This window comes from Montipora capricornis, chromosome 6 (assembly GCF_036669925.1).
Source record: "Montipora capricornis isolate CH-2021 chromosome 6, ASM3666992v2, whole genome shotgun sequence".
Taxonomy (NCBI): Eukaryota; Metazoa; Cnidaria; class Anthozoa; order Scleractinia; family Acroporidae; genus Montipora; species Montipora capricornis.
This window is the reverse complement of record NC_090888.1, coordinates 66,587,082-66,607,934: the sequence shown is the minus strand read 5'-3', so window position 1 is coordinate 66,607,934 and position 20,853 is coordinate 66,587,082. Positions and strand designations below refer to the sequence as shown.

Genomic DNA, 20,853 nt, shown 5'->3' with positions numbered 1-20,853 from the left:
TTACAGTTCGTTGCAGAATCTTTTGCATAACCATTGTAATGGTTGATTCCTTTTGTTCTAGTTTACTCGAGCACTATAGGCTCCAAACAAAAAGTTACATTTTCTACTGCTATGAATCTTTCATTATGCTATAAGACCTTAATTCATTTTGTTAGGGTTTACATGATCGTGAAAAACCCATTCAAACAAAAATGATGTTAAAAATGTTTTTTCCGCTGCTATGAAGATTTCGTATACAGTAGTCTCTTAGGCTTGTCACGCGTTCCTCCCCACGAACGCGGAGGAACGTGTGACAAGCCTAAGAACGTCTGCGTGGGAGGCTAGGTATACAGTTGTTACAAAGAGTTACACCACATTTTTCCCTCATATCAACGTCAATCCTTCTCAAAAGCACAAATACCCGCCGCGCAAAGGCTACATTTTCACAGTGTGAGCTACCTTGGGAAAAGTAGCCTCTTCCAACAACCCTTCAATGCCCGCAATTCGTCACGCAATTCCTAAGCAAAATTAATCGTCAGTTGTGTAGTCAAATGGCGTGACTTTTGCGCGAATAAAGAAATTGCCACAACTCTGATCTCCTAGTACAGAACGCTCACACAATACTCAACCAATGCGGTCAAGAACATGAAAAAATCCTTTGTCGGCAAAGGCTACTTTTTCGCACCACAGCTAAAATAGCAGTTTCATGTTGAAGTAAACGACAAACCTCAGTGCCTTTTCTCCCTTGCGTATGGATATTCCCATGGTAAATTAGTCTCATGAACGGTCCGGACACACATACCACACTCATTTCTCCCGGAAAGGGTAGTTTACCACTATTCTCCCTGCAACCGCAACTATTATTTAAGGTATTCTCGCTCACTTCATTCTCATCATGTCTTCTTCGTCTTTATATCTTTCACAGTTGAAGTACTCAACATCTCCCTCTTTCCTGTACACATTTGTTGTTGATACACTTCTCAACCTTCCAATGCCATTCAACATAATTATCACTAAACCAATACATCCCACGTAAACGCCTTAAGGCGTCTTCTTGTTCACCGATCAACTCGAAACTTCAAATCCCCCCCCCCCCTGGATCTTTCAAATTCCAGCCCCCACGGGCCAAAATAGTGTTCAAATGCCCTAACCTGTCTTCGGATTTGTCTGTCTGTCGCCAACTTTTGAAGACCTTTTTTTTCTTAACTGTCCCATTTTGTTCACACATGTTTTATGGCTGTTAGCGACTTCGGCGCGGCGCCCAAAAAAAAAACCGATGAAACTCTTCTGGTTCAATTTTCCCCACCCCATGCAGGCAAAAGTCAAATTCCCCACTCCCCAGACAAAAAAAAGTAGTCAAATGCCCGGGGTTTGCCGGGGGAGGGGGGGAGGAATTTAACCCACCGGCTGAGACTGGGGTCGCTGGAAAAAAATGGAACATGTGACTCTACAAGGAAATGAAGAATTGGGCGTCGACAGTCGATCGGACTTCGTATCTTCCCCGTCGCTGTCTTGCTTCCTCCACTTGATTGCGTGCTACCTGATGCAGTTTGCAGAAAATTTTAGTTTTGCACCCAAAAATTCGTAATCAACGCTAAAATGACTAAATTTTGCCTGGAAAAGATATTTTACTGTTATTTTAGATAGATAGATAGCTTTATTAAAAATCCATTGCAGCCAAAAGGCTGGATTTCGGACCTGTACAAATGTTTACTTGATACTAAATACAAAAAAGATGAAAAACTAAATAAGAAAAGCTAAAAATACTAAAAAACTATTTATGTATACTATTATATATATTATACGTGAAGAATTTTTAAGAAATAGCCGCGTTGTACATGATAAAACTATTCTTTAGTCTATTTGTTCTGCAAAAAGGTACGTTAAAAGCGCGCTTTCTCCTTAAGGCTACAGTACTAAGATTACGTGACGGCAAAAGGCCATGTAATTTGTGGCAGCTGTTGTCTTTGATTTCATTGAACAGGCGCTCCGTCAGCAATTGGCGCCGTTGGTAGAGGGTGGCAATATTGCACTCTTTAAGAGCTTCTTGGTAGCCTAAATCTGGGAAAATTATTCTAAGTGCACGACGCTGAATGTTCTCTAGCTCTTCCGAGAGATACTTAGGTAGACCATTGTGGAAAATCTATCTATCTATCTATCTATCTATCTATCTATCGAATAATGCCCTACAATTCAGTCACAATTAGCCAATCAGAGCGCGCGTTATATCGGCTACAGACACAATCCATATAATAAATGGTCTTAATGACCCCCAAATTTGAAAAAAATTGCCTGGAATGCTGCACGTACCACGGGCAACCCAGTGTACCCTCACGGAGGGTCTAGTTTGGATGTCAGCCATGTCAGTAGCAAAGATATGATTATTTTATTGATTATTTTATTTCCGGAATACAGGGTTCAAACCTCCAGAATTAACAAAAGCCAATCAGGACAAAAAAATCTTGTTTTCTTCTGCCTTATGCATTTCGGTCAAACACTCATACTCCTGTGTCCCTTAAATGGAAGACATGCAACCAAATCAAAGAGTTTAAAATGATGCCAAGATATTGCACAGTTGGAAACATTCAGACAAAATTAATAAGCCCTCGGATATTTAGTTGTCAAACCTTTCTTCCTGCAGAGGGATTTTGGTTAAATTTGGACAGAAGTTTGGCTTGGTATTGATGTGAAATTGGAAAGCTGTAAAAAGAGTTTCATCCCTTGCCATAAGCTAAGAGAATTTCTCTGTACCAGATCTCTCCACACTTGACCACGTCTAATTTATTTGCTTCCAGACCACCGATACCGGTGTGTCACGTATTTATAATATGAAATGGCCACTGCAAAAGAAAAGGAAAGGTTATCTTATATTTTTTCTCCAACATGCGAGGGCTCCTAACTAAGGTTTGTGACACTAATCGGTGTTGGTAGAGTATCGGCCGAATGTTGGTCACTTGTCGAGTGACATGTCGGTCAACATATTGGCTGATACAGAGTTCACCGATGTAGTGACCAACTGTGGGTCGACATATCAGTCGATATATCCACCAACACACTGTTGGCCAATGTAGCGATTGATACTGTCGGCCGAGTATCGGCTGTTACGTTGATCCATATTCAGCCGGCATGTTGACTGATAATTGACCAATATTTCAACTGATACTAAGCCAATACTCAGCACACAGTATTGCTAGAGTATCGGTCGATGGGTGCCTTTAATGACTCACTCTGAAACCCTTTGATGTCCAAACTGGCCGAAACTGGCCAGACTTAGCATTTTACTCTGTCTAATGCCAGATGATTTTACTCGTCTATTGGGAACCCCTGGGAGTCAATTGGTTAATACACATGATCCAAATCCACTTCTCCCGGACGACCGAATGGCACTTTTCTAGAGCCCTGTGTTAAGGTATTATTGCAATACAATACAATGACATTGATGTATTTTATACATTTTTCTAAAGGAACTTTGTATATTTTCTTCATTTTACTTGATCAGGCAACAATAATATAACTGGCTTTATTATATGGCAAGGTAGTCTTGAAGAAAATCAAAGTGTTCGGATTGGTTCTTTCTTGATTGGGACTTTGCGGTAGGTACTGTTTCCATTGAAAGGGTCACAAGCCGCGTATTAATTTTTACCAGTAAGTTTAAGGCCTGAGTGCCATATAATAAACTACTTAAGAGTAGGGGTGTAACGATTCATGTTCCTTTCGATTCGATTCGATTTCGATTATTGCCTTTCGGTTTCGATTATTTCGATTCGATTATGCAAAATATTAATGATTTTTAATTCTTGCAAGATGATACATACAACATACAACCCTAAACTCTCAATGTCCTTTGCAATGAAAACTCCAATAGACTTCGTTATTGCCGTTGCTCTGTTGCCCGACCGCGGCAACTTATTCTCCAGAACATCCTGAATTTTTGACTGTCCAGTTTCAGTACTGTTTTTGGTACCCGGCGAAGTTTTTGCCGTCTTTGACTGCAACACTTCTGACTTTTCATCAATGCTGTGTTGACTTTTTAAGTGTGCGCTCATGCTTGAGGTCGAACCGGCACAATACTTGAAAGTTGCGAAGCAAATTTTGCAGATAGTTTTAGACTTGTCTGTTGTTCCGTCTTCAGTCGGAAAACCATAATATTTCTACACTGCGGATCGAAAAGAAGCAGGCGGATTCACAATCGCTTGGTCATTCGTCGCCATGTTTGAGAACGTGACAATGAACACGCACATGGTTTGCCTTATTGGAAATTCTCAAGGGGTGGTGGAGGGGCAACATTTTTACCAAGCAACATGGCGCAAGAACTGCAAGTTAGCGTCTTTGATCGATTGTCAATGAAAAACGCACATCTTATTGAGATCTAGATTCTAATTTTACAATATAATGACTCACTGAGGGCACTTTTGGAAAGGTATGCGCAAAATCGAACCAAAATCGAAACGTGGAATCAAATAATCGTGAATCGAACCGAACGGTCATAATCGCGATTAATCGAGAATTTGATTAATCGTTACACCCCTACTTAAGAGCGGTTTTCAATCAATTGTCGGAAAACCAAAACCAAACCAGTTACTGACCAAATAGACTACTCAGCCAATCTCAACCTGTAGGAGGTAAGGTATCATGCAAATAAAGATACCAGATACTATCAAGTGACGTGTTCATGATTTGTTTTCTCTCTTAAAGTTTGTACATCTCCCATGATATAAAATTATTTGACAAACGTATTAAACCTTGAGAATTACCAGACTGAGTGCTCTTCTTGAGTGAAAAAATAAATAACGAACAGTATCACCTACTGCCGGATTCCATCATGACTCTTTGCACACCTTACTACCTCTCGCCTTCCTTTGGAGTAGAAATGTAGTTAAGACCTCTCCAGTGAGCTTTCAGATTTATTTTCCAGCCATAAGATGGAGATATTTTCAAATTTTGAAACATTTTGTAATTTCTTCATCTGATAAACAACTTTATACTTTGACATACGTATGCCAATAGATGGGATATGCATATTTTTGGCATGTCAAGATCGAGATATTTAATGCCGAAACTTTGTAGAATTTTAAAATGTAAATTCCTGGCTCCAGTTGTTCTAACGATGGATAGCGCTATTCAACGGATAAATCACTATCCAGTGGATAAGTCATAGCGAAACCAATTGTGTTATCAAACGGACAGTGATTTATGCGGTGGATACCATTATCCATCTTTTGAACAAATCGGGCCTGATGGGTAGAAGTAAATTTCATTTTACATAAATTCTTTGTAGACTGAAAGTTGCTGAGATGGTAAAAGAACTTGAAATTTGAAAATCTAATTTGGTAGCTAACTAAAACCAAGACCAACTAACACCAGAAAGGTCACGAAATTAACTTTAAATAATTTTCCGGAAAAAATGTTGTGATTTTCATTCAAGCCAAAAAACTTTCATGGGAAAATCGGGAGCTTAAGCATTAACATCGCTCAAGCAAATGAAGCTACCTGATGCTATCAAGTGACATGCTCATAATTTGTTTTCTCTCTTTGTACATCACCCCCGATACAGAATTATTTGACAAACATGATAAACCTTGAGAATTAACAGTGCTCTTCTTGAGTGAAAAAATAAAAAAAACATCCAAGAAAGGAACTCTGCATTGACCTTGATTTTCAAACAGATCAACTTCTGCTGGATTCCATCATGACTCTTTGCACACCTTACTACCCCTGGCTCATTATTTCATTTTTTCTTTATTTTCCCTATAAATGCACCCATTCTTCCTTTGAAAATTCACTCAGTTTTTGTAACTGTTACAGTAGCCACATGCAGTGTTTATCTGAAAAACTTAATTGCAATGCTCTTCGTGCATTCCAAGCATTCATTGTCAACGCCCATTACAAAAACATGTCAACAATCACACAGACAATGTTAATGGTGTAACATTTGTTACCTGTAAACACATGTCCCCAGAGGGACCTATTTTTCGCATAAGAGACCACGTCCTGATTTAGCAACCACTTCTTGCTGGGCATGGAGTGGTCACTTAAGAGAGAGTTGACTGCATGTATTTTGATAAGGGTGGTTGTCATCAATTGCAAGTGTTAAAGTACATGCATTTTGCATTGGTCTTGCTTTACTGTAATTGCTGACTGTACTCTCTGATTGGCTTCGAAACGCATGCCTTTCCGAACCAATCAGACAAACCAAAACCAATTGTCTGTTCCCATATTTTGTGCTAGTAAATGTGTATATTGCTCTGAGGTTGGATTGGTTTGTTGTGTTGTTTTTGTTAATTTTTTTGGGCCAGGGGACTACTTAATTTTTTACTTTTTAATTTTATTACACATACAGTTGAACCCCACTATTTTGAACTCACAGGGGAAATCAAAAATTGTTCAAAATACCATGGGTTCGAAGTAGCCAAGTTTGAATTTCAGCCGGGTCCAACTGTAGTTGAAAATCACTTTTAAATTAATTTTAAGATGATTAATGTACTTGTACTTTCTTATCAAGGCATTGCTAGGTAATCTGATGGTCAAGGACTTGTAATACGTGTAATTCATCATTGTAATTATACTTCATGAGATGTCGACAGCTTCCTCTGGGTAAGTTACTGTACATGTAAGATAATGTTCACTGTCTTGTAACGTACATTGTTATTAGAAAATCAAGCAGTTAAGACTACAATTTTTAGGTACACATGATGGAAATAGAAATCAGTAAACTAAATTTTATAAAGCCTGTTTACATGGAGCTGGGAGGGTAACCCTCCTAGAGCTTCCTTTACACGTGTTGGTTCATCCCTAGGACTTAACTTTACCAACATAGCCACGCACATATTATATGCTCGATAGATCAGCCCCTAAGTTGACGCCATTGAATTTGCATTTCATCTTGTTTTCTTTGATATATTTGAAAAGCATTCCAAGCCATTTCTACGACAGAGAGGAGTCTGTTATTTTCTTTTCTCTTTTGATTTATTGCGTGGCTGATCAAGAAGGACTCCATCTGTCAAACCTTGGCATTTTGAACAAGACTTAACTTTGCCTATTAATTGGTCATTGCCAGGAGAATGTTCTATTCCAGCTCCCAAACTGTTACCCAGACTGTTGTCCTGAGTTTTTATATCATCATGGCTTGGATTCACCACTCTTGCAAGCATAGTTCTCCGATTGTAATTCTCCAGCTTTATGTGTGAATCCATGTTTTATTCTTGGCAGGAATGTGACAACCCTAAATTTGGTCCTACTAGGAGGGTATTCCTGTCTTCTAATGAGCTTTTACATGGCTTAATAAATCTAGAAGAACAATGCGAACAAGCAAAATAGGGTTACCCGGCCTCCTCCTAGGCTAATCCTACCTTGCTTGTAAGGAAAACCAGGAAAAACAATAGAGCAGGGTACTAGAAGGGTAACCAGAAGACAAAGGACTCCAAGACACCTCTGAACCTTGATTAGCCAAATAAACCAAGTCCAATTAAAGTAAGCTTTGCTTGAATGACTCCTCCCTAAAGAGTGTTAAGTAATTTGCATTTGAAATTGCTTGGAAAGCGATCAGGTATTCTTCTTTCCAACCAGCATGGCAATAAATTATTGAAAAAACTGCCATCTTTTGGGAATATTGTAATCCCCTGGCTAATGTGCAACATTATACGTTTAGGTCAAGCCATCTTGGTTTGACTGAAAATCAGAAACGATGGCTTGTGGCTGGAATAGCACTCAACAAGATCCTCATACCACAGATACGTCCATTTGTGGAACAAGGCATCAACTCTGAATACAACAACCTGAAGGCTAGCCACAATATTCATGGACAGAGTACATCTGGACGTCTTCAACGGTGGCCACCTACATGTAGAAAATTTTTGAAATATGAAAACATCAATGGAAATGATGTTCATCCCAGATATCGTGGAAAATTCAATTATTCTCTGTTTGACTGCCGAGTGATGTCTCATGTTGACTTTGCCAGGCTGTATGTTGAGAACTACATGGCCCACTTCACTGCTTTTGATGACCAATGTGATGCTTCAGCTGTGTTGACATTACTTGGTGTGGTGCCTGTATTTACGGCACCTGTACAAACGGCTGCAGGTAATGTCAGAATGGGGAGGAATGACTGGGCACACTGTGTCTTCGGCAAATGGGATCAAGTCAAGTATCAACAAAGTTTTATTGACATGGAACACCTAGTGAGAGCCATGGCTCTACCAGCTGCAGATGAAGGAAAACTTCTTGGAGAATTAAAAGACTGGGAAACTAAAGGTAATGTACAGGGTGTTTCAAAGTTTGTTCTGATTTGTTTTCTTCATGATCATAACTTTTCATTATTTATTTAAATGTCTACCTCTTTAAAAATTAGGTATATTGTTTTTGCTTATTTTTCATTTGATCATTCAAATTATTAGCAACCAGAATGCCTGCCTCTATTTTAGTGACATTTTCTAAGCGCCTAGGAGTAGGATGTGCGAGTTCCTTTACCGTTTCAAGAGTCACATTTTTCCATACAAAGTGTAGTTAACTTTTCAGCTCTTTCATCGTTTTGGGGGCTGGATCTTTGTATGTTGTCTCGTCAATTATACTCCATATGTTCTCAATGAGAGTGAGATCAGACAAGTTCACTGACCAGCGATGCTTGAGCCTCTCTATGGGTATTCCGAGCTTTCGTCGCATTTCTTTTGCAAATCTTCGATTTTTTTAAGCAAATCTTCATTTTGTAGATTGAAATCATTGCCTGACAGTGTAATTGGTGTAATTCACAGCTGAAAAGTTATCTCTCCGCCTAAATAACGGTATAAAATTGCGAAAAGCAAAGTAAATTACTGCTCAAACAATATTAAACAAGGGAAATTAAAGGTTGTTTGGATTTCTTGGCGAGATTGTTCTGTTTGGTCAGTGTTGGATGTTATTTAGTTTTCTTTTATACAACCCCCCAAGTTTGAAGCTGGAACAGCAATCCTGTTTGAAGAAGGACGGATAAGGCTACTGCTTCAGTAGTACACCATGTCATTAAATGTGCGTTTCCTCGCAATTCTTTCTCTGCTGCAACAAATTTCAGTCTCTTCATTTACGAGATATTTGCCATGTGTTAACATTCCAAGGGGTCCTCTACTTGCAGCTGGCCATTCTGTTGTTCTTGGGTTTCTGTTTCTAAAACCTTTGCAACTGCACAGGTATACTGTTCACAGCCTCTCTATTTTTCAACACTCCTGTTTTGTGCTGGAGTCCAGGTCTCTTGCGATGCTATCCGTGTGTTCAATGTTTGAATAAAACTACGAGAAAATAGAGGGCTGTGAACATTCTACTGCACAGGCGTTTGGCGTTTTCTTGTTTATAATTATAAGAATTTGTGATACACCATGTGTATTTTGACATTAATTTTTTTTAACTTGTGGCCTTGTAATGGCCAATTGGTCGAGGATGAGAAGAGATGAAGGATATTTTTCTGGTTATACTCTGTATGCATTTTATTCTTTTTACTTTATGTCTTAATGTTGATCAGTATTCCATCTTATTATGCGTATTTTTGAAATCTTCGCTTTAATCTTAAGATCTTGGTTTCTTCAGCGGTAATCATCGCACCTTCAATTTCCTCAAAAATACCCATGGGCTCATCATTGGCAAATTCTTTTGACACCATGTCTGAGTTACCATAGAAGTGTGAGCAGTTGCTCCATCCTGAATGAATGTCGTCCCTTTCTTTGAGCTAAACTACTTCTTTTCTATTGGGCCACCTGTCACCTGATGCCTTGATGTTAACAGTTTCACTTCTCTCTCAAGGATTTGGTTGATTTAGTACTCAGAAGTTAAGGATTGGCCTGTGGGTAGCATGTGTAACTTTGTGAGCCCACGACCTGTCATGCCATCCCGCACCATCACCTTCGCACTTTGCTTCTCGTGGAAAGCTGGAGAAACATCACATTCCTGGGAGCCCCATATGATATGGTTTTTTAGATTAGGGTACAGGAAAGATATTTAGGAAAGTCATCTGTAGCTAAAAAATTGTCCAAATCTTCTGCTGTGAGCTTTGCATATTTCTTGGCGAATCTCAAACGAGCTTTACTTTGCTTTTTGCTCCTTTTTTAGCCCTGTATCTCCACACCGTTATGCTTGAAACTTCGATATTTTTCTGCTGAAGATTCTTGGCAGTCTTGTTGAATTGTCCCGTTTGTACTTCCCTTTCTCGATTGATTTTCAAGCACAATTGGTTAAAACAAACGGTTGTCTGCTTCTTGGTTTGTCTTTGAAGCACTCTCTTTTCGACCACTTGTTCACCCAATGTTCCGTCTTGTTAAAAAATTTAGCGATTTCTTTGACTGAATGACCTGATGATCGTAATATGGCTGCTTGAGCTCTAGCATAAACAATGTCTGACTTCTGACTTTTTGTGACAGAGAAAACAGAAAGTTCTTGAAAGAAAGAAATCAGAGAATAACAAGAAATTTGGGAAGGAACAACATTCACGAGGGGCGGGAAAAAATGGTGGAAAAATGCATGTGTGCACGTTTGGCACAAAAATTGAAACAAAGTCTTCTACAGTGTAGTAGACCATTAAAATTGCCTGCCATTTTAATAAATTCTCTACCTCAAGTTATTGAAAAAGTTCTAATTAACAATTAGAATATGAGCTCGAGATTTTTATGAGGTGATAGTTGATGAGGCTGAAGGCTGAATCAACCATCACCTCATAGAAATCGAGCAATTTCTTAATTTCTTTGTTAAATGTTCATGGGATACTAATCTTGTATTCTGCGATTTCTGGAACTGTGGATTTACAAAAAAATCAGGGCCTCAAGCACTTAATAGTTTTGTGGTTCAGCAGTTGTGTTATATGCGGGCATTTTGTCCTTGAGTTTCGAAAAAGTTCTCAGAAAATCGGACATGGAAACCTCAAACTAACCTGTTTCATTTTTCAAGGATAAAGGGCTTTAGAGGGTAAGCACAACATCACAAGAAAACAATAACTTGAATAACGATGCGAAATATGGAAGGTTTAATTGGTCCTTGACTTATAATTTCTCACATGAAAAACAAAACAAAACTCATAAACCAAACAATCCGAATTTTGCAAAAGCATTTAAATCAGCCAGGTTTGTATAAAGAATAAAACAATATTACCAACCATCATTTTCAGGCAACACGAGTGACGATGCTTGCATGCAAACACGAGGTATTGTGCCAGGTTACTAAGCCGTTGAACGATCGTATTTTATTTGAAGAAAGAGAAATGCCTTTTAAGGCCGGGACACACTAGGCGACAAGGCGCAGTGGCATGTCTCCGCAACAAGTTGCTCCATGTGTACTACTTGCAAAACAAGTCGCTGTGACACGACGCCTGTTCGGAGCACACACAGTGATCTCGTATGAGGGGGAATGTGAACTAGTTTTCCAATTCAATATGGCTGACCACATGACGCTCTCTCATTGGTTCATTTATATTTTGTCGCAGCGACTTGTTGCTGGAAGTGTACACACAATGCGACAATGCTGCTAAATTCCTGCTATCGCGGCGACAAAATTCTGCCGCAGCGACAATGATTTTCATGAAATTAACCGTGTCACACAAGGCGATTTGTTGCGGTGACTTATCGCCTAGTGTGTCCTGGCCCTTAGAGCTTTCCGCCTTTGGAAAACAAAAAATTCTTATGTCTATTTCATATTTGTGCTTGTGAGTATCTTCAACATTTAGAGTTGAGCAAATCCTTTTTCTTTTCAACTGGAATTGCTTACATTCATTTTGAAGTCTTTTGCCATTCATTTTGAAGTCTTTTGTCCACTGCGTTTGTTATGCCCAAGACAATATTATTATGTTAATTTTGAATAAATTATTCAGCTGGAACTTGGCTCTAAATCTTTGACCCGTGTATAAGTCGAGGGCGATTTTTGGAGCTTCTTTTGAAGCCATAAAAGGTCGACTTATACACGGGTAAATACGGTACATAATTATCTAATGTCAGAAAACAAAGGTCTGATGGTGTAACTGTATTAATGATCAACATACAACCTTTACCAGATAGTTTTCTTACTAAATTGCTACTTATCTGGTGGTTATAATGTTATTGCCACTGATGAGTTCTAGTTTTGTTTGGTTGGCAGGAACACATCTCTGCATGAATTCTGCCATAGACCCAGCGTTGTTACAACTGGTTCAACAAGGACTTCAGTCACTGCAAGTGGACGTGAGGAACATGTCTGTAGAATTTGAGGAAGAGAAGAGAAAAGTCCAACATGAACTGAAAAATGTTGCAACAGCTCTGGAAGAGGTGGAACAGAGGGTGCAATTACTGGAGACTGGGCAGCGGACCTTAGAGCATCGCAGTGGATTACTTGAAGACAGAATGGATCATTTTGAAGGTACCGGTACATCTTAAGTAATGAATTGTTTTCCAGTCAAACTTGTCCACAACAACCTACTTGGGTACAGAAGAAAGTGGCTACTGTACAGAGGTGGCCATTATGGGGATGTAATATCACACCGTACTGTTTTTTTCAGGGTTTTTGCATTTTTCTTTTTAAAAAAATGCTTACTTTAGTACATAAATATGCAACAAAATCAAAATAATTATATCAACAAAACAGAAACCAAACAGAAACAGACCAATAATGTGCTGTACAGATCAAGTATCATGACCTTTTGCAATAAAAACTGGGTTATGGGCACCACTCATCAACCCTTGATTAACTGGCTGTTGCTGAGTGGTTCTTCTCTGACAGTTGTTGGGATGTGCTTCAGTGGCCATTGCCTTTGTGAAGAGGTGGCCATTGTAGAGAGTTTAACATAAATCAAGTGAATGTATGGACTGTCCGCTGTAACAGAACAAAGTGGCCATTGTAAAGAGGAGACTGTTAGTGGGGTTTACAATCTATGTATGGAATAATTAATAAATGTTGGAGAAAGCAATGGATGGAGCTAGGAACTTATGGTAAATTGATCCAACGTAATTAACTGACAACTGATCAAAATGCTGCATGCAGAGCCATGATGTGTACTAGTATGAACATACTAATTATATAATTACATTAATTATAATTTGCCTGATACTAAACCTCCTATCAAAACAACACACATCTAAAGTAAACAACTGATGATCTGTCTCAACAAACCTCTCTGTCACCCCCATTACAAGAATTGGAAAAAAAAAAACTAAAAACAAATACCCAGGATGTGTTGGAGGGGCCTTAAACCAATTATGTGCAGTGTAAACTGAAACACAAAACTGTTTAATCTGATGCAAGGGCCTAGGGGTGTAGGTTGTGCAATTAATTGAAAGAGGGTAAATGAACTCTTGCATATATTTATGTGGTAATTTTACATGACTTGTTAAAAAGAAAACATACAGAGTGAGACAAAAGAATATAATTGTACTTGGCAAAGGTTTTTTTGTTTCTGTCATCGATAGTTGTATTGTTTCAAATAAAAAAGGGAGTGTAATTTTGAACCAGTATATGAAAACTGTTAGTTGTTTGATAGGTTGCAAGTGTGCGTTTATTTATCATGTTTACATTTTGTAACTTTTACGTGCAATACAGGGGCAGTAAACCAGAAGATAGAGAGACTTGAGAGCAGTAAGCAGAGCACAGAAGACAAAGTAAATCTTCTTCAAGGTGATTAAAGTAATTATTTCAATGAGATTTTTCTGTTGTAATCTTTATAGAGAATTATAATGTCTTCATGTTTTGAGAGAAATAGACATTGATCATGTTCTTACCCTTCCCACTCACACTCACCCATACCCTGCCCTACCAAGAAAAAGATTAGGACGAGTCTCTGTTCTCCTTGGTCTGTGTACCTCCTTGGTACATTTAGCAGTCTGATATAATAGATGCCAGTTCACAAATTTTGCCACCTCTGTGTGTAGTATTGTTTTGCAACCACATAACATTGGGGAACATTCACTGAAGTACTCAAAGAGTATGACAGTCTACTATTAATATTCAATCAAATCATGGATATCTTTGTTGTGTTCAGATCCAATTCAGATTACTTGGTTGGTAATAGCTAGGCCCATGAAATTTATTTACCTGATATTCATTTGTGTGAGAATAATTTTGTTTTTTTTCTGGGTACCCACTTATAGAACAAGTGGAAGACTTGACAAAATCCAATGAAACTGCGTTGTGTCAAGACAATCCCATGCCAACTGGTAAGTTTGTGACAATTCTAGGCTACAAGTGGTTTATTCTGGCAAGGTACACAGAAGATTAGATTTGCAGTGACGTATGTACTTCCTGTCAATAGGCCATTTCCGAGTTCATGTCTGCCTCCTCTTCAAAGTGAGTCTAAGTGCGAAGTTTTTGTGATGGTAATTAGTTCTACTTTACATCTGAATGAAAACTAATTTTAATAACAAAAACTTCGCACTTGGACTCGCTTTGAAGGGGAGGCAGACATGAACTCGGAAATGGCCTATTTCATCTTACGTTGCAGCAAAATAAGAATGTAGTCGCTCTTTGATGTGTGCCAAGGTCTGCTTTTTCAGTTTAGGCTTTCCATTTTTGGGGGGTGTCTACGTACATTTTCTAGAGCATAGAACTGAATTAAACAATGAGTTTGTATGGCATTAGCTTTCGGTTTGTAGTACATTGTGCTATTCAGGGTGACGGTAATCGAGCTTCATTTATTCGTTCGTTCGTTCTTTCATCCATTGACACTCCTCTTAAAGTCATTAACACTACCCTTAATTAAAGTTAGAATGTCATGCATTACAATATCAATATGGACAAGTTGAAAAGGATCCGAGAAATGTATCAAACATAATGGTCAACTATTTTGCAACCATGGCGGATGCTATAGGAGGTGTAGGAGCAAGCATGTTGGATGAGAATGATTTGTCTGAACACTCAAGTATAGGAATTATTAAAACTGGTATACATGAACAGGAAGGACCAATATTCCATTTTAGAAAGATAAAGAGTGAAATGAAATGAAATGAACTACCGACCTGTGACACTCTTAAGCACAGTGGATAAAGTGTATGAACAATTATTGAGTGGGCAAGTTTATCAGCACTTTGACAATATCCTCGCCTCTAGTATTTCACCATATAGAACAATGCACATCTGCGAAACAACCATTATCAGACTGACAGAAGAATGGAAATCAGCTATGGACAATAAACAAGTTGTTGGCATACTCTCCACCGATATGAGTAAAGCTTTCGACTCATTGCAACCGTCCTTATTGATCAACAAGCTCAAAGCATATGGGTTCTCAGAGCAAGCACTTTGTCTCATGCGTTCGTATTTCACAAATAGACAAAACCGGGTAAAACTAAATTCAGTGGTAAGTGAGTGGAAGGATATGAGAAGAGGATGTCCTCAGGGCTCATCCTTTGGTCCTCTGCTATGGAATATATTTCAAAATGACTTGACATATCAAATAACGGATGCAAACATCTCAATGTACGCCGACGACCACCAGATTTATGTTATTGCTGAATCAATATCCCAAGTAGAGCAGACTCTTAGAAACGAGGGTGTAGTTATATCAAGATGGTATGATGAGAATTATCTTAAAGGCAATCATAAAAAGTATGGTGCAATGATTTTCTGTAACAGGGATACGGAAGCTGCAGCAATTATAATCACAATTGATGGTGAGAATGTCGAATCTAAACTTTCCCTTAAGCTTCTTGGAGTGACACTTGACAGTAGACTGAACTATAGTTCACACATAAGTGATATTTGTAAGAAAGCAGGAAGCAAAGTCGGTGTTCTTAATCGACTCAAAAAACTGGTTCCTACTCATGCCTTGCTTCAGTTGTACAAGGCTGGGGTGCTACCGAATTTAACCTACTGCCACTTGGTCTGGCATTTTTGCAGAGCATCAGACACTAAGAAGCTAGAGAGGGTACAGGAACGAGCTTTGCAAGCTGTATTCAGTAATAAAACAGCAACGTACGAACAGCTCCTCGAATGGGCAAAACTACCGAGTTTAGAAAATCGAAGACTACAAGACATTTTAATTTTAATGTATAAAGTGAAACATAATTTGGTACCCAAGACTATAATTGACATTTTCCCTATCTCAAAATAGTAAATACAATTTACGTAACAAGGGTTTTTCTATCCCTAGGGTAAACACTACAAAATACTAGAAAATACGGCAAACATAGTATCCGATATTTAGGACCGTATTTATGGAGTAAAATAAATATTAACTTACGTCAAAAAACGAGCCTTGAAGCATTTAAACACGCAATCCGAGGTATGGACATAAAAGGATTATTGGACGGGAGCTGTAATTGTCAAGTGTGCCAGTCCTGACGATAACTTCTGATTTTAGTCCCTTTTTAAATTATTTATATGTTGAACTAAATTAGTAATGTTAGTAGCATTGTAAATAATTAACTATTTTTACAGTTAATCGTTAACTGTATTTAAACTTGTAAATCTTTACATGTATCTATCAATTTTATCTTTTAATCTTAATTTCATTGATCAATTTTAATTCAGTGTCCCCAATTAGCTCTTAGCTAAGAGCTAAATAGTTATAGACACTTGAATAAAGTTTATGTATGTGTATGTATGTAACTGCCTCACATTAGATGCAGTTTTTCTACTTGCTCAATACGTTGCATCGTAAAGAGTGGTTGAGTTAGCTAACGGACGAAGTAACGGACCTGTTTATCTTTGCTAGACCGAAGTATTTTGTACGTACTCTTTGTGTTTATTTTATTTATTGTAGGAACTGGACTTGTGTTTTTATAACACAGTTATTTGTTTTTCTAGCGTGTCCAGAGAAACTTGTAGAGCTTATCAAACGAGACTACAAAGGTGCTGGTCTTTGTCCGTTTCCATGGTGCGAGGATGAGCTACAATTGGAACTGTCCAACATCTTTACAAGATTACAAATCATTAGCAAGAAAAAAGAACGCGCAAAGCCAACGGACAACATCGTAAATATGACAGATGTCTTCGCACCACATAAAGAATGTGACAAACCAAGAGTGGTGCTGATTGAGGGGGAGCCTGGAATGGGTAAAACCACTTACTGTCAGAAGCTTGCATATGATTGGTCCATGGCGGGAATTCCACCTGAAGCTTCGTTTCCCAAAGTGGAGATACTTCTTCTTCTGAAGTGCCGTGACATGAAGACTGCTGACATCGAGGAAGACATCAGTGATAAGCTGCTACCACTCGATGCAGACAAGAAGGAGAAGGAAAACTTCTTCGAGTTCATTCGCCGTAATCAATCGAAAATCTTATTGGTTCTTGATGGATTGGATGAATTACATCGTGATCTCTTGCAGGGTTTCCTACCCTTGATTAAAGGCAGAGTCTTCTCCAAATTGTATCTAATGTTGACCGCTCGACACGAGGCAGGAACGGAGGTACGGCGATACTGTGACACACTTTTAGAGATTGTTGGCTACACCAATAAAGATGCTGACAGCTACATCAAGAAGTATTTCAGCAATCACGAGAATCCAAACCTTGCAAAGAAAATGATCAAGAAATTGAACAGGAGTCCACAGTTGAGGGAATTGACTGCCAATCCACTCAACACAGCTTTGCTGTGCCTCGTTTTTGAAGATTCAGAAGGAAAGTTCCCTTCAAACAGAACCAAGTTGTATGACGAACTTGTTTCATGTGTTTTGAGGAGATATTGTGCAAAGAAGGAAATTTCTTTGTATAACAGTGATCCCATTGAGGCATTTGCAGAACAGCTCAGTTTGCTGGGAAAGATGGCCCTTGAAGCTCTGTTGAATAATCAGGCTTATTTCACTGGAAATGAGTTGAAATGCCAATCAACCGAATTCCTAGAATTCGGTTTTCTTTCTCGAGAGGCTAGTGTGAGTAAAATCAGACCAAACCCGAGTTATTCCTTTACCCATAAAACCTTTCAGGAGTATTTTGCGGCGTTCCACTTAGCCCATCAACTGCTAAAAGGAGATAAAGAGGTCACCCTGCTAGCTCAGCTCAGTCCTGTTGACAAGTATTGGCAGGTGTGGGGATTTCTCATCACAGCGGTAGCAAGTAAGAGTGATGATGTAGCAGGTTTTCTCGTGTCATGTCTTTGCGCTACCTTCTGCCGTGATAAACGATTCAATATACGTCCGGAAGAAGAAGACGAAGAAGACGAAGAAGAAGAAGAAGAAGAAGATGGAGATGGAGATGGAGATGGAGATGGAGATGGAGATGAAGATGCTGGCGACAATAGCAGTGATCATTATGTTTCCGACGACATGAGCTACGACGAGGAGCACGACGAGGACGGCGAGGAATTTGAGGTTGCCGTTTGTGAAGATGATTCTTTTTCCTGGAGTTTACATTCCGAACGTTCAGCATTGGAACATAATATAACGGAGCATAAATTTTTAATTGGAACATGTAACCTTATTGCTGACTGTGAAGGTCGGAGAAATGAACTAAAGGATTACCAGAAGAAGATGATACATACACTTGCAAGCTGCTTTGCTTTGTTTAAAGTGCGCGTCCTCTCGTTTCGTGTTCACAACATGCTCGTTCTCTGTGAATATCTGAAAGAAAATTCCGCACTGACAGAGTTGATTTGGTGCGCTAACTTAGATGAGTTAGCACTGGAAACAATGAAGCATGTTCTTCAGACAAGTCAGAGTTTAGCGGGCTTACATCTGCGGACTGACTTAAGCCGCCCGTGGTTTGCGGGCTTACATCTGCGGACTGACTTAAACACACTTACACCAGCTCTTCAGTCGAATAGCACGTTAACTCATTTGAATCTGCGATGTGCCAGGATCAGTATTTCAGGGGCTAAAGCACTAGGAGAGGTTCTTCAATCAAATCGTACTTTGACACATTTGAATCTACATGATAATAAGATAAGTCATATTGGAGCACAAGCTTTAGCAAAAGGCCTGCAATCAAATAATGTGTTAACGTATTTGGATCTCAGCTTTAACTTTATTGGCGACCAAGGAGCCGTAGCGCTTGCTCACGTTTTGGAGTCCAACCATACCTTAACCTATTTAGATGTGGGTAATTTTGAAGAGTTTTTAAAAGGAAAGCCAAATTGTTTTCTTCCCTTTCCTAATCGTGATGAACCTTATTCTGAACGTATTGGTGAATCAGGGGCATTAGCAATAGCACATGCTCTCCAATCTAATTGTTCACTGACTTACTTAAATCTTGAAGGTAATAATGTCAATGACTCAGCCGCAGCAGCGCTTGGACGGGCACTCCAATCAAACTGCACTCTGACTCATTTTTATCTAAGGGATATTTTCTTCCCAACCCAAATTCACTTCGGCAATTCAGGAGCAGTAGCCTTTGCAAAGTCTCTTCAATCAAGTGGTACTCAGTTGACCCGTTTGGATTTGTGTAATACATCGATCAACTCTTCAGTCGCTATGGCTCTCGCAGAGGGTCTTCAGTCTAATCGTTCTCTTGAGCGTTTAGATTTAGGTAACAACGAAATTGAATGTTCAGGAGCAGTAGCCCTGGCAAAGGCCCTGAAATCAAATCGTGCTTTGACGCATTTACAGCTGAGTTCAAACCACATCGGCGATTCAGGAGCCGCAGAGTTTGCAGAAACGCTTCGATATAATGGTACTTTGACCTTTTTAGACTTGCGGAAGAATCGGATTGGCGAGTTGGGAAAACAAAGCCTTCGACAGATAAATCCGCGGACGAGTTGCACGCTTAAGTTTCACGAGCAAGGGTGGGCGACTAACCGTTATTAGTCAGTATGGTTTCTGATTTCCATGCTCGTTGGAACTGAAATAACACGAAGAAAGTTAAAGCCACACGAGAAAGATATGAATCTGGTTTCGGATAGTTCGTTTTATTTGCAGAACAGTGATTTAGGCCTATGGTTTGCTTAATGAAAGGAACTTACAGTCTAAAACTAGATTATTATTAGATGATTATCTAATGTTGGTTTGCCTCTATCCGGTGGGAGATCAGATTCTGAAGGAGCGGTTAGTGACCGTTGGGAAGTCAGTGGTGGGGTGACAATCTTTCAGATCGCTGTGATGAAGACCCTCTTAAGATTCTGGCTTCGCTGCTCATTTCAGGTTAACTTGTTCATAATTGTAGAGAAAGCAGTTGGTTTTTTAGCGGATTGTTTTTTTCTAATATTCTTATAAATGAAGCAGTCATATTTGCAGTTGGTTACACAACATAAGCAGTGTTTTGTACTGACAATGTGTTTTAGCATGCTACAACCATTTTCGGCAGATTGCTTTTAGAGTGGAGATTTAGGTTGCGCTCGATTGACTTTAGTCTGGGAAAAGAAGAAATACAATACCCCCGAGGATTCGTTTGATTGAGTCGCTATTCTGATTTCGGAAATGTGTTCCAAGAACTCTGCTCTAGTGACGCCACTTCTTGGTGTTGCGGCCTTTTCAAAGCAACCAAAAAAGTTCAAGATTTGCCCAGGCGCTTTCTTAATATGTATTTCTAGTTTAGTAACGATTTGGTAACGAAATTGTACTTGCCGTAGAGATTTTTATTTTGTTTTCTGTCTTACGGAGTCAGATTTTGTACATAGTTACCTTATTATGTACTTATTGACTGAGTGGGAGGGCCGGACGGGAAAATATTTGGCCCGAGGTCATGGCGTATGGACCGAGCGCCAAATATTTTCCTGTCCTTCCCGACCTAAACTCAGTCAATAAGCATTTTATCATATCGGCGGTTTACACTATTCATGAGCACTCAGAATGTGAAGTTTGGACAAAATAAGTAACAAAAATTTACACAGATGGTTCATCAAATACGGTTGCTTGCATTTGCTTTTCTCGCTGTAACTTGGATGTGTAAAAGCGACGAAATCCTCTAAAATCGCATCGCAGGGAGCAGTACGTGTTCCTAGCAGGGCCGTACGGCTTTTCCCGGCCCTGCTCGCGCTAATGCGTACGGCCCTCGTACGGGCATTTTTCCAATAGTTTTACAATGAAAGCG

At 39.2% G+C, this 20,853-nt stretch overlaps 1 protein-coding gene across 2 annotated transcripts in view; it reads left to right on the top strand.

Moving 5' to 3' along the window:
- LOC138052943 (protein NLRC3-like) overlaps window positions 1-20,565 on the top strand; it is a 22,731-nt gene extending 2,166 nt beyond the window's left edge. Inside the window, exons 2-7 of one of the 2 annotated variants that reach the window (XM_068899546.1) lie at window positions 6,482-6,573; window positions 7,628-8,232; window positions 12,064-12,321; window positions 13,498-13,572; window positions 14,046-14,111; window positions 16,699-19,899. In XM_068899546.1, the coding sequence (XP_068755647.1) occupies window positions 6,554-6,573; window positions 7,628-8,232; window positions 12,064-12,321; window positions 13,498-13,572; window positions 14,046-14,111; window positions 16,699-19,631 (3,957 nt within the window). In that variant the 5' untranslated portion in view covers window positions 6,482-6,553 and the 3' untranslated portion in view covers window positions 19,632-19,899. Of the gene's footprint in view, window positions 1-6,481; window positions 6,574-7,627; window positions 8,233-12,063; window positions 12,322-13,497; window positions 13,573-14,045; window positions 14,112-16,698 lie in introns of both variants that reach the window. The other variant, XM_068899547.1, reaches the window with a different exon arrangement.
- The last annotated feature ends 288 nt before the right edge of the window (window positions 20,566-20,853 follow it).